The 23152-nt window shown below is 40.1% G+C and overlaps 1 protein-coding gene across 5 annotated transcripts in view; it reads left to right on the top strand.

Annotated features, from left to right (window-relative positions):
* The window catches only part of LOC139470825 (histone-lysine N-methyltransferase PRDM16-like), a 138779-nt gene that overhangs the window by 88394 nt on the left and 27233 nt on the right, over nt 1-23152 (top strand). The window contains exon 1 of one of the 5 annotated variants that reach the window (XM_071253130.1): nt 5759-5903. The exons of 3 other annotated variants lie outside the window; for them this stretch is intronic. In XM_071253130.1, coding sequence (XP_071109231.1) covers nt 5901-5903 — 3 coding nt within the window. In that variant the 5' untranslated portion in view covers nt 5759-5900. Of the gene's footprint in view, nt 1-5758; nt 5904-13235; nt 13266-23152 lie in introns of those variants that run through there. One more of the 5 variants, XM_071253131.1, reaches the window with a different exon arrangement.

Genomic DNA, 23152 nt, shown 5'->3' with positions numbered 1-23152 from the left:
TTGAAAGTGTGGTATGATAAAGTGCAGCCAGGTATCAATATTCTTCCCACAAGAACACATTGTTACTGGGTATTGATCAGCACGTGGAGATGAGGCATTCTTCCATCGTGTGACATCCACGTACCGACCACAGCCTCTACCTGCCCGTACTCAATTGTCTCTCACAATCTGTTGCAATTGATAATTTCCTCTTAGGGAAGTGTCTGTTATTGCGCTAAGATTGAGTTTCAAATCAAAGCATGTCACATCAGCCGAGGTAATGGCCGTCATTATCCTACTTTGATTAACTGTTAAACACTTTGAGCACTGTCTCTTCGGTAAAGACGAGCATGAAATGCAGACGATCACTTTGTGTCTTTAAGTCATTATCTTGGCATCAACAGGGACGCGTTATCTTGCGTAAATTCAGAACCATTTCCGTGGATGATTGTGTGAGTGTCTATGCATGTTCACAAGAGATTGAGAAATTGGATGTCATTTGTGGTCAAAGACGAAATAGATGACAGACACACTTGATGCATAATTTGTTTGTTTCCTATCTTTAAGTATTGATTCTTTATGATTGATTAAAATACTTGCGTTTGCAAAATTCAGTGTAATTTCAAGTTTTAAGAACCATTCTTTGTGGTCTTGTGCCAGGTTAAAAATTGCTATCAGTGCCATGTGTGAAGCTAACATATTGTCCCAGAGTAATTACCATACGAAAGTTGTTTTTTAATGACTTTATCAAACTTTCTTGGGACTGACTGCCCATTTACCTAGCCCTCTCTCTTTAGGAATTCCAATAGCCCATAATTTTGTGGGCATAATTAGCTTTTAAAGAATCCTGAATTTATATTCTTGGTGGGTAATTGATGTAGATAAAAGCTAATGCAGTTTTATTCCTAAAAAAGTCACATTTCTTAGAATATCTAAAACATGAAAGAATAATGACGGAATCTTGAAGTGGACATCGGATTAGATACTTAGTGTATGAAAAGGAGCCTAGTGGGAGATGTCAGTCAAATCAGCAGGACAGGGAAGTGTGGAGTAGGACATATGGACACTCCGTATACAACTCTGTATACAGCTCCGTATACAGCCTCCGTATACAGCCCTCAGGACATATTGTCATGTTTCCAATGCTTGTGACATGTCCATCCCATGACCAGTTGATCTGACTCTCTGAAAATGGCTTTTTAGGAAATAAGCTGCAGATGCTGCTGGTATATGTAAGCTAACCTGCTGCGGTTCTGACATATTTTGACATAGTTTTGAGGATACATTTGGAAAATGGCAAAAGGACAATGCTTTTAGAGCCTGGAGTTCTAGTCCATGTCTGTTTTTCCACGACTGTTAAAAGGGCGTAGAGTGGAGATGATCGCAACCAGAAGTCTCGTGTCGCGCGGGCAGAATACGTCCCCGCGTGCCTCATGTTTGATGTCGTCGAGGCTGCTCGGGGGGGACGGCAGCAGCCACATCTGGGAAGTGTACAGATAATGGACATAGGACACGATCACACTCCGACATTCTCCCTATAATGGAAGCAAAAAACACAAAGTCGTTTTAGACTCGCAGACACAGCAGGGGGGTCTGTGAGACATGGGGTGACCAGGAATCGGGAGAGTATAATGTACAATAACACCTAGATATGGAATACTAGTGGATAACATGTGGCTTATATACTCGTGCAAATTGATCCAAGTGGGTATCATATGTGGGCAATATATCCTGTCAGTGGGACTATAAACAGACTTGTGTTCCGCGGTGTGAACACAAGGCCTTTACAGGGATGTGTTGATGTGTAAGGTATATGTAAAGAGTTAACAGTTGGTTAATTAACTGGAGTTGTTTTAAATGGACAGTTCTGAAATGGCTGTTGCAGACGCTATTAAACTCTTCAATCATGCACACACACCTTCTATTTACACGTGACCTGTGATTGTCCTTTCAATTTTGGTCATAATTTTATATATATACCTGTTGCATATAGGTTAATCTAAATTTATATTACTCAATTTTGTTTCCAAAGCCTTATGATATAATATTCCTTTCAAATTTGTTTAAAACTTTAAAAATTTAAACTTTAAAGATTTAAACTTTAGGAAAAGTATAAATCAAATAAAAATTTTATGTCAAAATTTTTTAATAAAAAAAGCACAATTTTTTAGGTGAAAGGGACCTTTAATGTTCTGCTAATTAAAAAGTGTAAGGTTACTGTGGCAAAGATACTAACTTAAAAAATGTAGATTGAGTTTGGTGCGGACTGTGCACAAAGTCTTTGAGGGTTACTATCCTGCCTACAGCAACTGTTGAGCGTGAGCGTGCTCAGTGTCACATTACCACTTTGTGTCTTCCACTCTGAAGAGTTCTCTTGAGTCCTTCCTCCCGGGATCCTGCTAATTGTCTCTCTTCTCTCCCTCTCAATTAGAGCATGGAGTTTCCGCAGCAGCGCTGATGTAATGAGCTTATCTGTCTCATTATCTAAGTAATTAGTTGTTCCAATTTTGAATTACTCATGATATGAAAAGTGAGACAGGAAGTTAGATTGGACATTGGTATAATTTGTATACATTGGTTTGCACTGTCTGTGATGTCTTGTGACCATGTACGATATATAGGCTTTTCTTGCCAATCTTCCATCGGTTCTACCCCAATGAAGACGTCACGTAATACCCCAATGAAGACTTCACGTAATACCCCAATGAAGACTTCACGTAATACCCCAATGAAGACTTCACGTAATACCCCAATGAAGACTTCACGTAATACCCCAATGAAGACTTCACGTAATACCCCAATGAAGACTTCACGTAATACCCCAATGAAGACTTCACGTAATACCCCAATGAAGACTTCACGTAATCACTCCATACCCCTAATGACCAATCCAGGAGAACAACCACCTACAACCAGCATCCATCACATTACAACCAACACCCATCACACAACAACCAACTCCCATCACACAACAACCAGCACCCATCACACAACAACCAACTCCCATCACATTACAACCAACACCCATCACATTACAACCAACATCCATCACATAAAAACCAACACCCATCATATTACAACCAACACCAATCACATTATAACCAACACCCATCACATAACAACCAACTCCCATCACATTACAACCAACATCCATCACATAAAAACCAACACCCATCATATTACAACCAACACCAATCACATTATAACCAACACGCATCACATTACAACCAACACCCATCACATTACAACCAACACCCATCACATTATAACCAACACCCATCACATTACAACCAACACCCATCACATTACAACCAACACCCATCACATTACAACCAACACCAATCACACAACCAACAACATCACATTACAACCAACATCCATCACATAAAAACCAACACCCATCATATTACAACCAACACCAATCACATTATAACCAACACCCATCACATTACAACCAACACCCATCACATTACAACCAACACCCATCACATTACAACCAACACCAATCACATTACAACCAACACCCATCACATTACAACCAACACCCATCACATTACAACCAACACCCATCACATTACAACCAACACCAATCACATTATAACCAACACCCATCACATTACAACCAACACCCATCACATTACAACCAACACCCATCACATTACAACCAACACCAATCACATTACAACCAACACTTATCAAACCAACCCCATTACAACCAACACTTATCAAACCAACCCAGTTATAACCAACACTTATCAAACCAACCCCATTACAACCAACACTTATCAAACCAACCCCAATACAACCAACACTTATCAAACCAACCCCATTACAACCAACACTTATCAAACCAACCCCATTACAACCAACCCTTATCAAACCAACCCCAATACAACCAACACTTATCAAACCAACCCCATTACAACCAACACTTATCAAACCAACCCCATTACAACCAACACTTATCAAACCAACCCCATTACAACCAACACTTATCAAACCAACCCCATTACAACCAACACTTATCAAACCAACCCCAATACAACCAACACTTATCAAACCAACCCCATTACAACCAACACTTATCAAACCAACCCAGTTATAACCAACACTTATCAAACCAACCCCAATACAACCAACACTTATCAAACCAACCCCAATACAACCAACACTTATCAAACCAACCCCATTACAACCAACACTTATCAAACCAACCCCAATACAACCAACACTTATCAAACCAACCCCATTACAACCAACACTTATCAAACCAACCCCATTACAACCAACACTTATCAAACCAACCCCAATACAACCAACACTTATCAAACCAACCCCATTACAACCAACACTTATCAAACCAGCCCCATTACAACCAACACTTATCAAACCAACCCCAATACAACCAACACTTATCAAACCAACCCCATTACAACCAACACTTATCAAACCAACCCCATTACAACCAACACTTATCAAACCAACCCCATTACAACCAACACTTATCAAACCAACCCCATTACAACCAACACTTATCAAACCAGCCCCATTACAACCAACACTTATCAAACCAACCCCATTACAACCAACACTTATCAAACCAGCCCCATTACAACCAACACTTATCAAACCAACCCCATTACAACCAACACTTATCAAACCAACCCCATTACAACCAACACTTATCAAACCAACCCCAATACAACCAACACTTATCAAACCAACCCCAATACAACCAACACTTATCAAACCAACCCCATTACAACCAACACATATCAAACCAACCCCAATACAACCAACACCCATCACCTCAATTGCTTTAAATCCAGTCAACTCTACCCCCACCCATCCAATGCCAAAACACTCCCAGTAGTCAAAACATATGATGGCTTTGACTTACAAGTTGTCTTTAAATTCTTATATTACACAAAATTTCCCTCTTAAATGTTTTTTTTTTAAAAATAGCTTGGTATACTTTCCTCTTTGTATTAGCTAGACAGGTATGCGTTTAAATGCAGACATTCAAAATCATACTGGACTGGACTAATGAGTCCCTTGCTTCCAGACTATTACATTTATCTAAACATAAATATTTATAGTTTTCAGTAGATCTTTGAGCGACATTTGAGTGATATGTGTTCTTGTGATGAAGATATGTAATGTTTAATTTTATCAATAAATATACAGGACCACGTAACATATAACAAGATTGTAATTATAGGAAAATATTAGTTTCAAGCCTTGAAGCCATGTAGAACAAAGATATAGGGGTTAAAAAAATAACTCTTAAAACACCCACAAAAACATATTTAAAAAAGCCAGTGATAGCAGCAATAAAAATGTCTAAAACCTGATGTATTTTGTAATGATATTTCAAAAGAAACATTCTTGTGCAGGGCTTGTAGTCATTGCGGAAGCCACACACCGATGACAGCCAAAATGCAATGACCAAGTTGTCGGATGGGGAAAACATATGGCTTGGGGCTTGGGAATCTAAAGGAATCCTCCTGTCCTGTTTAGGGGAAACAGATGTAAGACCACTGATGAGGACACTGGAGGGGAGGATGGAGAGGGGGGTGGGCAACTTGGGGAGCTGCCTGAGTATTGTTCCTGATAAGCAAGTGTTTTCTGAGGTCACAGTCTGGGTAAGTAAGACTCTATGACTGTCCGTGATTGGGAAGAGGTCGGCCAATCAGAAGGCTCCGCTCCCTGCCGTGAGACATACACAGGTCCATCCTTACCCATCAGCCAATGGGAGGATTCGTAAGATGTTGAGATCTTACAACAGGTTGTTTGTGTGTGATCCAAACAGACAGTGCAACAAGTCGCAGCATTTCTTGGTTACCGTGGGAATCACTGCAAGCGTTTGGCGCCATCTGTGATTCTGTCTCCATATCCTAGCTCCCACGAATCTTCTGTTCATGGTAAGAGGGCCAAGTTTTTTGTGCTTGCTCAAATATTATGTACATACATACTTTCAATTTCCATGACTTTTATGGGGGTAATCATTGATTATTGAAATTTTGTTAAATGATGGTTTTACTTAATGCATATTTCATTTAATGATTTAGCATTGTAATGAAACCAGAGTGATATGAAGTTAATATCGGTCATAAATAAGCCACATATTTTTTAAGCACATATTTTTTAAGTACATAGAACTTTGTTAAAATCAACTCGTGTTCAGTATTAGGCTTACCTATATTGCGAATGAACCAAATCTTGTTTCCATACATTTGATAGTTGGGGATAAAAAAGTTTTAAGAACATCTTAATTGATACATTGTACTAAGACTATGATTGTGTGTATAATTAAGGTAGCATTAATTCTAACGTGTTTTGGTATTTGTGTAATTGTTACAAGAGGTGTGATTATCTTTTTATCTGGCCAGGCTTTGGCACATCAATTGGTTTGATTACAACGATCACTCTGATCCATCCAGCCTGGCATATTAGACTGGTATGTCAGCTAAGTGATTAGTAAAGATGAATTTCATTCATATGTGAATGACATTCTGGTTAAACTTGTTCACACAAATGTCATAGTGTCGATCACCATCTGAAGTCAATTTTCCGCTGATTATTTGACGATAATAACGTAAAATTAGGGATTTTTTAGTCGTGCCTTGATTGGTGTCCTTTTGTTGATAATAATTCCATGGCATGGTATGATACGGTTAATGGTTTGTCAGTCTTTTTTATCAGTTATGTAAGTGTAATTTTTCCAATTAATATTTTTTACGTAATGATACTATTATTATTAGTTAAATGTCACAGCACAATGAAATTTGTCTTATCTAAGGTTTAAATTTAAGATGTTTCATTGTCCTTGTAATATAACAAATCACAGTATGAGCCATTTCAGTATTACGCATTATGTCTTGTATAAAAGTCATAATTGACAGTTCATATATTATTGATTGAGTTTAAAATCAATAGCTATTAGACAGTTACTAGGTGTTCCCACTTATTAAACATCTCTTAAAGTTTTGTGACATATTGATTTTCGAAATTAATTCTTCTAGAGGTGACAGCCGTGATCGGCATGTGCATTTGTATCACTAGACTAACACTTAGTCAATGAAAACATGTCTTTAAAATAATAAAAAAAAAATTTCGAAAGAGCCTTTCCTCAAGCAAACTAGACTTGGTTAGTTTGATCTAGACTTACCTAGGCTTTTAGTAAAAACAAAAATACCATAAAAATATAAATTCCACAGTCATAGTGCAGGACTATTGTATCTCTTGAATTGTCCTATGTGTACGTGTCCACCAAGATTGGAGATTTTATCAAAGTTTATAAAATGGCCCAAACCATCCCCTCATCCCATGACGTTGATGACAAAGTTGATGACAAAGTTTAGCGGCGGGCCTGTGAGTGTGCTGTCCTTATCAACTGCTGGATGGTGATGGGAGAGAGGTGGGACAGCGCACAAAATAGGAGACAGATGTGGCAACCATGCACTCTCAACTAATAGACATGTTGAGCCAAATTTATGCGTGAGAACTTGCCTCCTTGGTTTTTTTATGCAGGAAAATAAAGTCTGTGTTTGTTATTTGACACCAAGTGCTGGCTGGGCTGAACAGTGGTTGTCAGTCTCGCTTGTCTCCTGATTGGTGGGGAGATAAACCCATTACAACTGTTCAGACCTTGATGAGAATTCCAATTTTCTTGTATCCCATGGTATTTTCTGTATCACATGGTATTCTTCTTGTATCACATGGTATTCTTCCTGTATCACATGGTATTCTTCTTGTGTCACATGGTATTTTTGCTTTTCATGGTATTGTCTGTATCACATGGTATTCTTCTTGTATCACATGGTATTCTTGCTTTTCATGGTATTGTCTGTATCACATGGTATTCTTCTTGTATCACATGGTATTCTACTTGTATCACTTGGTATTCTTGCATCACATGGTATTCTTGTATCACATGGTATTCTTGTATCACATGGTATTCTTCTTGCATCACATGGTATTCTTGCTTTTCATCGTATTGTCTGTATCACATGGTATTCTTCTTGTATCACATGGTATTCTTCTTGTATCACTTGGTATTCTTGCATCACATGGTATTCTTGTATCACATGGTATTCTTCTTGCATCACAAGGTATTCTTGTATCACATGGTATTCTTGTATCACTCGATATTCTTCTTGTATCATATGGTATTCTTGCTTTTCATGGTATTGTCTGTATCACATAGTATTCTTCTTGTATCACAGTGTATTCTTGTGTCATATGGTATTCTTGCATTACATGGTATTCCCTGTATCACATGGTATTCTTGCATTACATGGTATTCCCTGTATCACATGGTATTCTTGCATTACATGGTATTCCCTGTATCACATGGTTTTGTGCCCACACATAGAGTGACACATCAAGTTATGAGTGTTATGTAGGTTCATAAGATGTCATTATTAATATGGATTTGTTCAGTATTACAACCAGCATATGTTTATTCATTTAATAAATATGAGGATTTGAGACATCAAATTTTCTGCCATCTAACTTATCAAGATTAAATACATTTGTACAAACCAGTTGATGATATGAAGTATATCCGTACAAACCGGTTGATGTATGGGAGTATATTACCCACAGTGAATAGAACTGCCATTCCTTAATGCTTAAATCGTTTCAAGTTCATTAACCATACAAAAGATTCTGTCTATAGGAATAATTTTTTATTATCTATGGGGGGCACGGGTGGCCCAGTCGTCTAAAGCGCCACAATTAGCTGTGCAGAATTGCGTCCCTTGGGCACGCTAGAAACCTATGATTGTGGGTTCGAATCCCGGTTCACCCCCGATTGTTTCTAGGTTGTCAGCACTATACCTGTGCTGTTTCACTAAAGTGCCTCTTAAGACCTGCATCACTTCAGACTTTCCTCCCTTAAGCTGACACGCCGTGATATAACTGGAATACTGTTAAAAACAGTGTTAAACCCAACTCACTCACTTATTTGATTTTTTATTCATCAGAAATCCAAGGGTAATATCACCTGTCATAATTAGACTTGTCGAGTACCAAGTACATTATCAATGATCAAAGAGCCCAGTGGTTGCAGTGTTTTCCCATAAGGTTTGAACCCCACCATTCCTGGGATATTGCTAAAAGCAGCATAACACCACACTCACTCACTCATCAGCAGTAAATTCTACAAGATTAAAGCCAGGATCAAGTTTCTGTTATCAAGTGCATGTCTTCATTGTCTCAGTAAGGAGCCATAAATATTACTTGTGGTTTTCAATTTCCCCTGGAAGGTGTAGCCATCCTCTGTACTCAAGGTGGTTACAGTCTCGCTACAATGCATGCCTCGTACTGCAAGTTTCACAATTATGTGAGTGAAACGTTTGATAGAAGTCCCAACCCTGAGGAGGTTTCCAAATGGTATGGTTGTCACCTCTCAGTGGTGAGAGATAAGCAAGAAGGGTCCTATTTGCACTTAGTCGTTGTCTGTGATAAATCATGAAGGGGGATATTGGCTACTTTCTTAAATGAAGATATGTTTTTTGTACCAGCGTGGAGTGGTTGTTATATTTGTGGCCCTCGAAACCCACGACAGTAACAGACAGATGTTCCGGTTGTCTACACTGGTGGTGAGAGCCAATTAAACCCTGTACCCTGTTGTCATGATACGGTGTATCCCTCTTGGTAATGCCTCTCAGCCCCTCATGTCATTACCCAGTATTCCTGTCCTCCCCCAGCCCCACCCCTCATCTCAGTGCCTGACCCCCAGCCCAACCCCTAATCTGAGTGCCTGACCTCCATTCCCACCCCATAATCTCAGTGCCTGACCCCCATCCCCACCCCCTAATCTGTGTACCTGACACCCATCCCCACCCCTAATCTGAGTACCAGACCCCCATCTCCAACCCCCTAATCTGAGTGCCTGACCCCCATCTCCACCCCCCAATCTGAGTGCCAGACCCCCATCCCCACCCCCTAATCTGAGTGTCTGACCCCCAACCCCACCCCCTAATCTGAGTGCCTGACCCCATCCCCAACCCCAAATCTGAAGAGCTGACCCCCATCCCCACCCCCAAAAATCTGTGTGCCTGACCCCCAGCCCAACCCCAAATCTAAGTGCCTGACCCCCAGCCAAACCCCTAATCTGAGTGCCTTACCCCCATCCCCACCCCTAATCTGAGTGCCTGACCCCCATCCCCACCCCCTAATCTGAAGGGCTGACCCCTATCCCCACCACATAATCTAAATGCCTAACCCCCAGTACAAGCAGTCACATTCATTTTACTCACACACATACTCTCGTGCTCAAATCACTTTCACTCACTCACCCACCCACTCTTGCGCATAACCCACTCATTTTACTCACTCACTCAAACAAGTGCTCACTCACTCACTCACTCACTCACTCACTCACTCACTCACTCACTCACTCACTCACACACCCACTCACTCACTCACTCACTCACTCACTCACTCACTCCACATTTTCACATTCCCAGCACAAATCAGGGGCCCCACACTAGAATGTCCAATCACAACAGAATTGCTATCCCTGAACCAACACCAACTCTAATATTCCTACCCTTATCTCCCACCCTGAATCTATTACACCTCTTTAGAAGTCGAAATGCCGTGGAAAAGCCATTCCGCATCCGATGTCCAGATATCAATATCATAGCATATGGTAGAAATTCATTAGGACCAAGTTAGTATTTGAGGTAAAACTCTGTGTATTGGAGTTGGGGTAATACAGAAAGGTTATCCAAGGCCTAGTGGACAATCTGAGACATTTATTGGTATCATTTAGCGCGATTGATTATCCCACTTGACAAATGACAAATGACATAACAGGGCCAGCTTGGTGAAATCTGCGATTCAAAGACAATATGTTGTTGGCAAACGGTACGCCTTGTAGTGTGTTGACCAAGCTTTTAAAGGATGATAGTAATGGGGAACGGGAACGAGCAATGTTGGCCCAGTCTGGGTTGTTTCCCACATAACAAAGTCAGCAACACCACTGGCGAGGCAGTAAGGCATCCTCTCGGTCAGCCAATTAGAGTCCCCCCCATCCCACGACTCACGGCTTCGCCCCAATCCTCCCCAGCACAGATCTACCTGGCGACATCCCCGCAATTGATTAACGAGGGTTGTGTTTACCAGAGAGGCTACTTGCTATCAGTGACTGGGCCTTTTATTGGAATAAAAGTTGGAAGAGATTTATCAATTCCTCACCATCTGTTTAGCAGATAATATTGATATCATCGCCAATATTAAATTACACGAGTCATTAATTGATTTCGACTACAAAGCCAGCGATGATTTCAGGTGCGTTAGCCATGTTGAGAGACCTGACAGAAAACAATGTATTACCTGTAATTAATTGAGTTTAAGCCAGTGGTGACTAGCGCGGCGAAAAGTGCAATAGCAGTCCGGCTGACAAACAATGGCTAGAAAATTAACTGGGACATCAGCTCGATGTTGTCGATAAAACGACTGTCACAGATTGTGGAAGGGTTTGGTGAGTTCTCGTCTGTCAGGGGTTTGGATGACAGCTCTTGGCATCCGAGTCTGTCTGATAAAATATACAGATGTGGTCCTCTTGTGAAAAACATGACAGCCTGCTTTGAAGTGTCTGCTGCAAATGAGTAATTGATAGTCAGGAGATAGATTCATAATGTACTATTGAACAATTTGTACACTATGTCGATAATGTTATTGAACATTTTATAACTTGATAGGTTAGCAGTGATATGTTTCAGATGAATATGGTGTAAGATCAAAGGTTGGTGTTGCCTGTGTGAGGGAGGGTGGGTGATGCTCACACGGGTAGGTGGGTGCTGGCTGGGTTTGGTGGGGTGATGATGAGGTTTGAGATGGGTGAGGAAGGTAGGGTTTCAGGTTGTGATGTGTTGGAGGGGGATGGTGATGTGTTGGGGTGGGGTTGGTGATGTGTTGGGTGGGGTTGGTGATGTGTTGGGAGAGGGTTAGTGATGTGTAAGATGGGGTTAGGGATGTGTAAGATGGGGTTAGTGATGTGTTAGGGTGGGGTTCGTGATGTGTGAGGGTGGGGTTAGTGATGTGTGAGGGTGGGATTAGTGATGTGTGAGGGTAGGGATAGTGAGGTTGGTGATGGTGGGGTTGGTGATGGTTTGGGAGAGGGTTGGTGATGTGTGAGGGTGGGGTTGGTGATGGTGGGGTTGGTGATGTGTTGGGAGAGGGTTGGTGATGTGTGAGGGTGGGGCTAGTGGGGTTGGTGATGGTGGGGTTGGTGATGTGTTGGGAGAGGGTTGGTGATGTGTTGGGGTGGGGCTAGTGGGGTTGGTGATGTGTTGGGAGAGGGTTGGTGATGTGTGAGGGTAGGGATAGTGGGGTTGGTGATGGTGGGCTTGGTGATGTGTTGGGAGAGGGTTGGTGACGTGTTAGGGTGGGACTAGTGGGGTTGGTGATGTGTTGGGAGAAGGTTGGTGATGTGTGAGGGTAGTGTTAGTGGGGTTGGTGATGTGTTGGGAGAGGGTTGGTGATGTGTGAGGGTGGGGCTAGTGGGGTTGGTGATGTGTTGGGAGAAGGTTAGTGATGTGTGAGGGTAGGGTTAGTGATGTGTGAGGGTAGGGTTAGTGGGGTTGGTGATGTGTTGGGAGAGGGTTAGTGATGTGTTGGGAGAGGGTTAGTGATGTGTTGGGAGAGGGTTGGTGATGTGTGAGGGTAGGGTTAGTGGGGTTGGTGATGTGTTGGGAGAGGGTTAGTCATATTTAAGGTCAACAAGGAAATACGTAAGTAACATTCCTGAAAAATATTTTCCTTAATTTCCTATATCAAAGACTTAACACAATATGTGAACAGATTTTAGAGCAGATAGTCATACATTCATAATAACAATAACGACAACTCAAGCAGTTCATTTAACTCTTTAACAAAAACCAACGATTTTAAACATGCCTGTGCATTGTAGACCCATACAGCTAAAGACACTGTCAGAAAGTCAATGTCTATATAAGGAAGTGTGCAGAATGTCACTGTCCAAGTGATGGCTGCTACTAGCTGTCCTCCGTTCACATCCTCTGTCTTCTTTCCTTCCTCTGAATTCCAGCGTGTGAGTGTGTATGCACATATTGTATAATGGTCTCTCTGTGAGTCCTGTCCGTTCTCACACCGTCCACTCACTCAGCGGGTTTATATCCCACAAGGGAGTTACAGCATTGTAATGCATAGCTCTGTTATGATTGTTGTACATTACATTGTTATACATAACAATTGCTCACAATCTACAAGCAGTTGTACTGGAATGGCTGGGCTTTGCCTTCTGTAAGGTATGAGTAATGATATTTATTTCTTGATCTTTTTTTAAGTTAAAAATTTGGATATTTTGAACTTTTATCTTTTGAGTTTAGAACAAATTTCCAATAAGGATTAAGATCATTTTGAAAAAGTAAACATTTTTTTGTAATGTTTGAAGTGTTTTAATGTTTTTTTAGTTTTTTTGTAATGTTTGAAGTGTTTTAATGTTTTTTAGGTTTTTTTTAATGTTTTAAGTGTTATAATGTTGTATTTTAGGTTTTTATTTAGGTGTTAAAACAGTTAAATGGAATATATATGATTTGCTAAATACACTGACTAATCATCCCATGGTCTCATTTTGAATATTTGTGAGCGACAGATATAATTGATTCCTCAAGCTTTCATTAATTACTCAGTGTTATTGTGTATGGTGTCATTTTCCGCAAGAATTATTTAATCCCAATTTAATTCTGACGGAAGTTGAGCCATGTAAACGACGAGCATTTAAACGTGTTGAGAAGCGGCCTCAACAAGATAAGGGCCGAGAAGACGACAGACACACAGTGTGTGTGTGTAATTGGTTTGCAGCAAATAACTTCTACAAATGTAAATTTGTAGTTGTCATGTCGGTCTTGTTTGGTTAGATCGCCAAGCATGGCAAGTTGGCCATTTTCGGCATTTTGTCACACACTGCAACAAACACGTTACACTTGCCGTTTGTGTGTTCCCGCCTGCGCCGTCTTTAACCCCGTCCGCCAGTCAACATGTCAAGAGGCTGCAAATAATCCAATTTAGCAGTTGTATTTTAAACAATTAAACCGCTCAATAAGGATAATTGAACAAAAATGTCGTTCAAATAAAATTGCTGAAAGGGGCATTTTCTGCGTCGAAATATTCATGTTAGAAATGGTGGTAAGTACTGGAACTGCGTCACCGTGGTCAGTCGGTCGGGCTGATTGTTTTAAAAGTAATACGCCTCGGACTCGTGACCTGCCCCAAGCTTGTTCACATTGTCTCCCATCAGAGTTCCATAGCAAATTAACATGGCTCAAATGTTAGAGTTCCCTACCCCTTTGTTTGACGTGGTGTCTGAGACGTTGACTTTTACCAGGGAAATATTTAAAGTCGTTGCTGATACAGTCATTATGAAGTGGCGCTGATGGTCTTTGAGATTTCTCGTTAGACATGTCCTGTCTTGGCCGGTGAAAAAATGTCTGGTATTTTGACGTAGTTTTAGCCAAAATAAATATCAAGGAGTTTTTATTTGTGCTATGTTTTATTTTGCAACTTTGATTTTCTTTTTCCATTCATCAGTTAATTGATTTCGATTTCTTAATTTACTTAACAAAAAACTGTTTTTTTTGGTAAAGTTATCAATTTTTCTATTTCCTATGTCAATTTTAATTTCTTGGCTCATTTGGTTGTATTAATCAGTTGCTTCATAAGCTTTGTGATGACATGTAGTTAGTACTTGTTGAAATATTTGTCTCCATATTTCTCAGCTTGATATTGTAAAGCTCTGATATATACAACTTGGATAAAATTGATAAAACTGCCATTCTCATCAACTCTGACTTGAACTCTAATTCCCAAACCGATGTATGTATACTACTCAAAAAAAGTTAAGGACCACCCGATTCTTTCATATTACATGACAGAATAAGTTTAGTAATATGAAAGTATCGATGGTCCTTAACTTTTTTTGAGTAGTATACATAGATCGGTTTGGGAATTAGAGTTCAAGTCAGAGTTGATGAAACTGCCAGTTTCATCCATCACACGTACACTGTAGTGAGAAAGGACGCTGGTATAATACATTCATCCTATTATTGTCCTGTCTGGATATACATATACAATCTATGTGAGAAAAATGAGCCATGCAAATTTGAAAATAATATGGGATGAATCATAAATTTTCAATGAGACAGTGAGTTGGAAGGTGAGAGAGTTTGTCTCGTTGTGACGTTTCCCAGGTGTATCAAAGTATGAGTTCAATGCGTCTTGTCACATGGGGTGTGGGGGATGTCGCGAGAGCATTGATGCCAGCATGTATTGTCAGTGTAATGGCTCGCTACAAGTCCATCACAAGCAGGCCCTCTCTTATTGTCATCTAATAGCTCGTCCGACAAGCATCGCCGACAAACTTCACACAGACTTGCCGGGGTCACTGGTTTCCGTAAATGCATCGCTAGATTCTGCCTGTCTTCTGTACACCCTATCCACCTATCTTGTTGTCGTCTAAGGCTAATAGGCCTAAACAGGGTGTCTCTGTACCCAATAACCTTTCCCATACTCACCTCCGACTTAAAAAAGATGACTTCCTACGAGGATGGTTGAGCAGATACACAAGTATTATCTCGTTAGTGTACAGGTGTCTATCAGGTCAGTGCTGGAGAAAATTGGCTACATTGACTACGAAGATCAATTTTTTGTGCACGTTAAGCGACAAAAGTAGGCTTTATAACATAATGATGTTCCTGGGATGAATTCCACAACTGTTATGTGCCCAGGCTACGACTGCGAATCACTGATGGGAAACAAATCTGAATTAACACATATATCTGTTTTTGCCGCCTGAATAGGGTTTCACGAGCTCGGCTGATTCTCCATGTAGAGGAGTCGGACAGTGCGTTGTGGCGAGGTATTGTATGCAACACACGAACTGTAGTCGTAGCATTGTTGTGTTGCTGTGTAGTTATCATATTAACTACCATGAGAAACACACATTAAGTTTAGTACACACTTTTTCTCAATTTGTTTGTGAGATGTCAAGAAAGCGACATTGAATTACAAAAGCAGTAGACCTGTTTGGTTATTGTATAATTTGAATATATATCTTGTGAATTTTTATCAAAGTTTATTTAAGAATTTGAAAGTGTTTTAATGATCCAAATCTCCCAATTATGATCCATTATGCCCTGATGATCTTTGGAAGAGTTTTTATGTCTTAAGTGCGTTGCTTGCTCCTGTATAAGATGCTTTGAAATAGGAGTATAAAGTAAACAAATGAATTGATGTTATGTCGTCTTATTCAAGCTGTGTATTTTCCAGAAAAAATAACAGCTTGAAGCTTTGTGAATGGCAGGTGAATGAGCTGCTTCTTTAATTTTTTTTTACAATTTAAAAAGAAACTATTTTTTTGTTTCAAAAAGGAACAGAGATGTTTTATGAATCCTGTGTAGAAGGGATGGTAGGGAGTTCATCGTGTAGCCATTACGGAACCTGGATTGAGAAGGGCATTAGTTCATTCATGTCCCCTGGTGGGTGAGTTGAAATGGTTTATCAAGATTATTTCACTTATATAGCGATGTGCATGCACGTGTGTGTGTCTGGCTGAATCCGGACTTATGTTGGTTTATGCAGTATAACATGGATACCCGACTCAAACATAGTGTATGGACACCGAGCCAACCAGTTCTTGTTTTATCCCCTTAAAGCCGAGCGCCAGACCGGGTTACAGCAAGTACGTCTTTTGGTATGACGTGGCTGGGGAATTGAACCACAGAACGTCCACTCTCTGGGCAGATGCTCTATCCACTACACCATGGAGGTACCATGTCCCCTAGGGTGGCAGTGATGCTCTGGGCAGATCTCTCTCCACTACACCATGGAGGTACCATGTCCCCTAGAGTGGCAGTGATGCTGTGAGCCACAGGCCGTCCACTCTCTGCGAAGATCCTTTATCCACTACACCACGGAGGTACCATGTCCCCTAGGGTGGCAGTGATGCTGTGTTGCTTATGAAACATTCAACCTTTCTCACTTGCTCATATGATTGATGGAGAAGAGTGAAGTTGTGAGTTCATATTTAATGTTGCATTGTAGATATCTTAGCCATACAGACTTATTACATGGATTAGTCTGTGTGAAATAAATAAACAAACAAACAAACAAACCAATAATAATAATAATAATAAAAATTAATAATAACAATAATAATTGTACAGGGCTTAGTCCTTCATAAAGGGTTCTCAGTGATGCTTGGGACATATGTGCGTAGTTTCAAGATGTTGCCCTTCTGTTGCCATTGTTGGACTTTACAAGGATTATTTGCAAAATAAGAGTCTAGAATTAATTACATATGGGTGGTCTCAAGGTTGGATTGAATTCTTGTGGAATCTTCAAACTATCTGTAATTATTAAGTTGAAAGGTCCTCCCCCGAATACTTGCGGAGATTACTAGCGTTGATACCCTTTCTGCCCACCCCCAACAGAGATGGTCAAACCCTAATAATGTCATCAAACAAGCCAAGATGTCCACTTCAAAGTGGACAGTCATCTCAAGATTGTCCTCAAAATCCTTTCTCTAACCATGTGTGCAAGCCTTTATCATTGCTCCTTGCTAAATACATCTAATAGCTTCTTACTCAACTCTACCCAACCCTGATTGTTCGGGTGTGTGGCCCCCGGGGCAGAAACACCCCAACCCGGGCTAACATCAGAAGACGGGGCTAATCCTTTTGGGCACGGACACCTGCATGGCCTGGTGTGTCTGATGGATCTTGTACGCGTGTTAGTCAACTATGTGGCTTCGTATATATCTGACTGGCTGATACAACTTGGTATCAACCACCCGAACAATACGATATCGTAACAATCCCTTCCCAGGATTCTTGAACACGCCTGTGAAGATGATGATTTGTTCATGTGTCAAGGGGCTTGAAAAGGATACAAGGGACAATGGATCTTCCCCTCACTGTAGAAAGCTGCGTCAATTTGTTGGACATTGGAGATCAGATTTGGGTAGACGTTTGACACACGTCATTATGATTGCAGTGGGAAGACTCCCATGATGCATTGCTAATGCAGGTTCAAGGAAGAGCTGATGATACCTGTATTAGCCTATATTTCCTCCCATTCTGACAACAACAGACAACACATGAAACACATGAGTCCACATAATCAGACATAATGATAGTCTTAGCACAGTGTCATTCCTTTGTAATCTCAATGTCTCCAGCTCGCAAGTTTTGTCAAATTTCCAGCAGGTTGGGAGATATTGTGGGAAAAGCTTTGTGTTTTGCTAGTATCTCTCCCTTAAACCAAGGGTAGGATTACCCCGATGTTTGTCAAAATGATAAAAACACATTTGACATATGAAAGCATGTCACAAGTTTCAAGGATGCGGTGTTAGAAAGGCTTTGTTTGTTGAGGTATCACAGACTTCATAAAAAACCTAAACAAAATAAAAAATGAATACTAATTTGAAGATTTTATTTTACTGCATTGCTGAACATTGTTAGAGGGATATAATTTTCTTTAGGATGTCAGTAGGTTCTCATGGACTGTTGTCTGGAAGTATATGGAAATAAGAACACTATACAGTATATAAACGTTGCTTTCAGAGTATAGAGTAGAGATTAGGGCTGATGAGCCCAAATATATTACCTGGGCACCCATCCCCGACCTCCTATCCAGGTACCCACTGTAGGTCTCAAGAGATACAAAATGTCCGATTGGGAAACGTTTGACCGTACTCCCTTCAAAATATATTTAGATATACTGTACGTACAAAATGATCCGGTCATGCATACTCTGAAGTTGACTGAAGTTTTATCTTTATTTAAACATATGAATCAGAAAAAATGGGTGCATAGTCAGTAAGAAATGTGAACATTAGTGACTTGTAGTGTAGCCAGAGTTTTAGATAAGTTTTTCCATTAAACAATATATCATGTGACGAACCATGGGTCCGGGTAGTCCTGTGGGTACCAGGGTCCTACTCAGTACCCACCTGACCCGAGTACCTGAGTTACCCGTCCCAGCCCTAGCAGAGATGGTCTGAAGTTATAACTGTAAATGACAATGCAGAAATATTTCTATGCCCACATCTACAGCTGAGTCAAGTTATTTTAACCCTTTTATATCTTAAAGTTGAAATGATCTTATCAATTTTTAGCAGCCTCATGACCAAAGAGTATGACTGTCTGTCTTAAGTTCTGAATTTATACTTTTTACATCATTTATCCAAATATATGATTTTATGATACATAGACAAAGAATGAATATTAGAGTGAATTTGATTTAAAGGTTGAAATGGTTAAGTGAAATCCACATGACGTTCGGATTGATGACTAATACATCAGAATCATCTTTATTTTGTGATAAATTTCAGGAATGTCTTGAGTCTCCTGTAGGTATAATAGCCCACACTTATATAGAAAAATGACTAAATGGCCCCGAGATGGAGAAATGAAAGTTAATTGTAGACATCACGCAGGTGTCTGTCCGAGATGGCACACAAGTATGACAAGATGAGCTTAGTGCAAAATTACACATAAAACTTTATGAAACCGAGCACAAAGGATCAAAGATAGCGTGAAACTGATCAAAGATGAATCCGGGTGTCGTATCACCTAGTTTTGTTTAACTCTCACCCTCCTCCCATCAATAGTAACTTAAAGGGTGCTACAGCGACCTCGTCACTTCGACACCAAACAAAAGAGGTGTAGTTGCGATGTGACTTACCTTCTTACTGCTCTTCGGTCGGATGGAGCTCCATTGTTCCCCTACCTAGCACAATACCATCACACGCCCTAATCACGCAAATTAAGAATCCCTCCGTTGAGATCATCCCAACTTTCATTTATCTGTCTTCTTATGCGTACAACAAGCCCGAAGTGTTTGTCGACAGACAGCGGATTTCGCACCTCAATGAAAAGACGACCCTTTGCTGCACAGTCTGAAATTGTTCGGAGGATTAGGGGATGAGAACTACACCTCACAAGACCATGTCCATGCTCGTTTAGCAGGTGTTTTCTCTTTGATCATCGTGTGCCCAGGTGAAATATCTACCTGTTGAGGAGACCCCAATAAAAAATTCTTGATGTCAGTGTTAGCTTGATTGAATGAAAGATAAGTATTATACGTGTATTAGTGAATATTCATCCTGCCTGGGATTGATAAAGGTTGTGTATATTTTAGATCATTTTCAATGTTATGTTTTAGCGCATGTTAAAAAATAATGGAGGGGCGGTCGGGTAGCCAAGTGGTTAAAGCGTTCACTCGTCACGCCGAAGACCTGGGTTCGATTTCCGACATGGATACAATGTGTGAAGCCCATTTCTGGTGTCCCTCGCCGTGATATTGCTGGAATATTGCTTAAAGCAGTGTAAAACAACACTCACTCACTCACTCACTCACTCACTCACTCACTCACTCAAAAATAATGGGCAAACCTTCAGCTGCGAAATTTCTGACATTTTATACAAATATTTTGACTGAAGTAAGCAGTTGATACAATTACTTTAATCATCTTTTTAAAAACCTTTAATTTTTAAATTGTGAGGAATTATTATGTGAAGCCCAGATACTGAGTGAGTATCCATGTTAAATTGCAGCATGGTATTTCAGTATGCTAGCACTATAAAATTGGCATTAGTACAAGCAGCCACGCAGACATGCATGCATGTTGCTATATAAGTGCAATGATCTTAAACGCAACGCTAAACCCCATTTCACCTCACCTCACCTCACCTCACCTCACCCAACTAAGCATTAAGTTAGAAATTAAATAGGAAATACTATTTCAGGAAATGACGATTGTAGCAATGACATTCCGATTCTAATGAAGGTATTTCAGAAACCTGTATACAGCTGTCATACACTGACATACCATCTGTCATTATTTAGGCAAATTACATTGTTAATAAAAGTTCATTCATCACTTTGAATATGACACTGTCTCCATACTTGAGGGAAATTAGAGTATGACCGTAATCCAACTGGTTTCGGAACGGCAGGAGGATAGCGTGCGACAATATTGATAATAACTGCCACCATTGCAAGCCTAATTACTGTTTTGTGTCCGAAATAAATATCAAACTCGTACTTTGAATGACAAATGATTCACACTCCCCCTTACTTCGCCATGTGATCGTCCATGTGACCTTTGACACGCTGCTGCTTCATCACCAGTGGTAGTCGCAACGGAAGAGCTCGTTAACACTTGGGTAATGAGTTATTAATTTTAACTGATCAAAGAGATACACAGAGTGTCTTGGTCTCAAGAGAGTTCTTGGAGAGATATATTCAAACCCATCTCATTCAGGGTGCTTAATTAATGCAATCAACGATGAGAGATGGGACTTTCTTTCCCCACTAGCCATCAGTCTTTGGGAAACAGGGTTAAACTCCTGCCTTCCGATGTATCTCTTTCTTTTCAAGCATCAAATAAAGTGACTGCATAAATTCGTCTGTGAGAAAAACGCTTTAAGACCACAACTCCTTGGAGAGTAGATGGCCAGTTAGAATCGTCCATCAAATTGACAATTGATTAAATTAATTTGAAGGATGCAAGTTTAGAATTATTCTGTGGGTGTATGTTGGTAGCAGTTATTATCAGCGTCTAATGAAAAGTTGCTTTTATGTGCTTTAAAAAAATCAATTAGTTAATCTTGACCTACTTTATGCCTTCTAGGACTAAGCTGTTGATATGCCTTTGTTGCCTTCAATGCTAGAAGTAGACTTATATATAGTCCCCAATATAAAGATATGTCTAAGGTAAAATACAAACAATTCTACAAAGGAATCCTTGCGTATTAAGGAACCCTGACTTCTCTTAGAGCTGAGGGGCGGTGGGGTAGCCTGGCGGTTAAAGCGTTCGCTTGTCATGCCGAGCGCCCAGGTTCGATTCCCCACATGGGTTCAAAGTGTGAAGCCAATTTCTGGTGTCCCCCGCCATGATATTGCTGGGATTTTGTTAAATGGGGTGTAAAACCATACTCACTCACTCTTAGAGATGAGAAGAGGATGGGTATAGGCTGCTGGAGCTGAGAATGGGATGAAAATGGTAAACGTTTATAAAAAAATTGATCTGAGATCTGTTGGAGAGACTTTACGGTAACCATACTGACCAATTATTTGACTAGCAGCACTGAAATTTATGTCATTTGTAAATGCAAATGTTGAGTAGAAAATTGAAGGCACTGTATCATTCCTTTATTAGAGGGGGCACTGGTGGCCAAGTCGTCTAAGGCGTCGCGATTCCTTGTGCAGAGTTGTGTCCCTTGGGCATGCCAGAAACCTATGATTGTGGGTTCAAATCCCTGTTCGTCCCGATTATGTTTCTAGGTTTGTCAGCACCATACCCATGCTCATGGGTTTAAAAGCAGCGGTAAACATCTGAGACCTGCATCACTTTGGGCTTTCCTCAAACATTAATCTGACACGCCGTGATATAACTGGAATAATGTTAAAACTCGCTCCTATATTTTAGAGCTATATTTTTGCTTTTTTTCATCATTTTCCTAACTACAGCAAATGAATTAATATTTTCAGATATTTCTTTAAAATAGAATCCTTCACAATATGACAATAAATGACCACATTGATATTCTAGTTCCAAACAGCTTCACTGATCATAATGAAATTCACGTCCAACTTGTGTGAATAGTTTTTGCTGTTTAAGTAAAATATTGTGTTGAACATTTCAGTGAATACAATGTCAAAAAGTGTCTAAGCAATACGACCTGTAACAGATTTGCAAAGCATCCATGAAGACAATCTGGTGCTAGTCAATATCAGTTTGAAAAGAAATCTCCAAGAAGCTAAATTTATAATTAAATACCCTCATGAAAATCTCCCTTTTGACCTGTTGTTTTCATGAATTAGTTTATTCCAAACCCAATTGCTTCATATCGTTTTATAAAAAAAATTGTTTTCATGGAAATTCATGACAAGTCCCTTGTATGAGAGGGAATTAATTATGAACTTAGAGGCAGGTGGGCGAATTATGGAAAATATTACCAAGATAGAATGGTAATTGATCCCACAATCCTGCTAATTTGTTGATAGTCGAGAATTAATCAAAGAAACACCACGAGAGGCTTGACATGTTCCCTGAAATGATGAATTGCCCTCAGCTATTGTTAAAGTCAGCTGAGCCAGATCTGCCGATTCTAGAGGAGCAGACACTCAA

The sequence above is a fragment of the Haliotis cracherodii genome, unplaced genomic scaffold, assembly GCF_022045235.1.
Source record: "Haliotis cracherodii isolate W230 unplaced genomic scaffold, xgHalCrac1.p SCAF_21, whole genome shotgun sequence".
NCBI classification, from domain to species: Eukaryota; Metazoa; Mollusca; class Gastropoda; order Lepetellida; family Haliotidae; genus Haliotis; species Haliotis cracherodii.
This window is presented reverse-complemented; position numbering and strand designations above follow the sequence as displayed.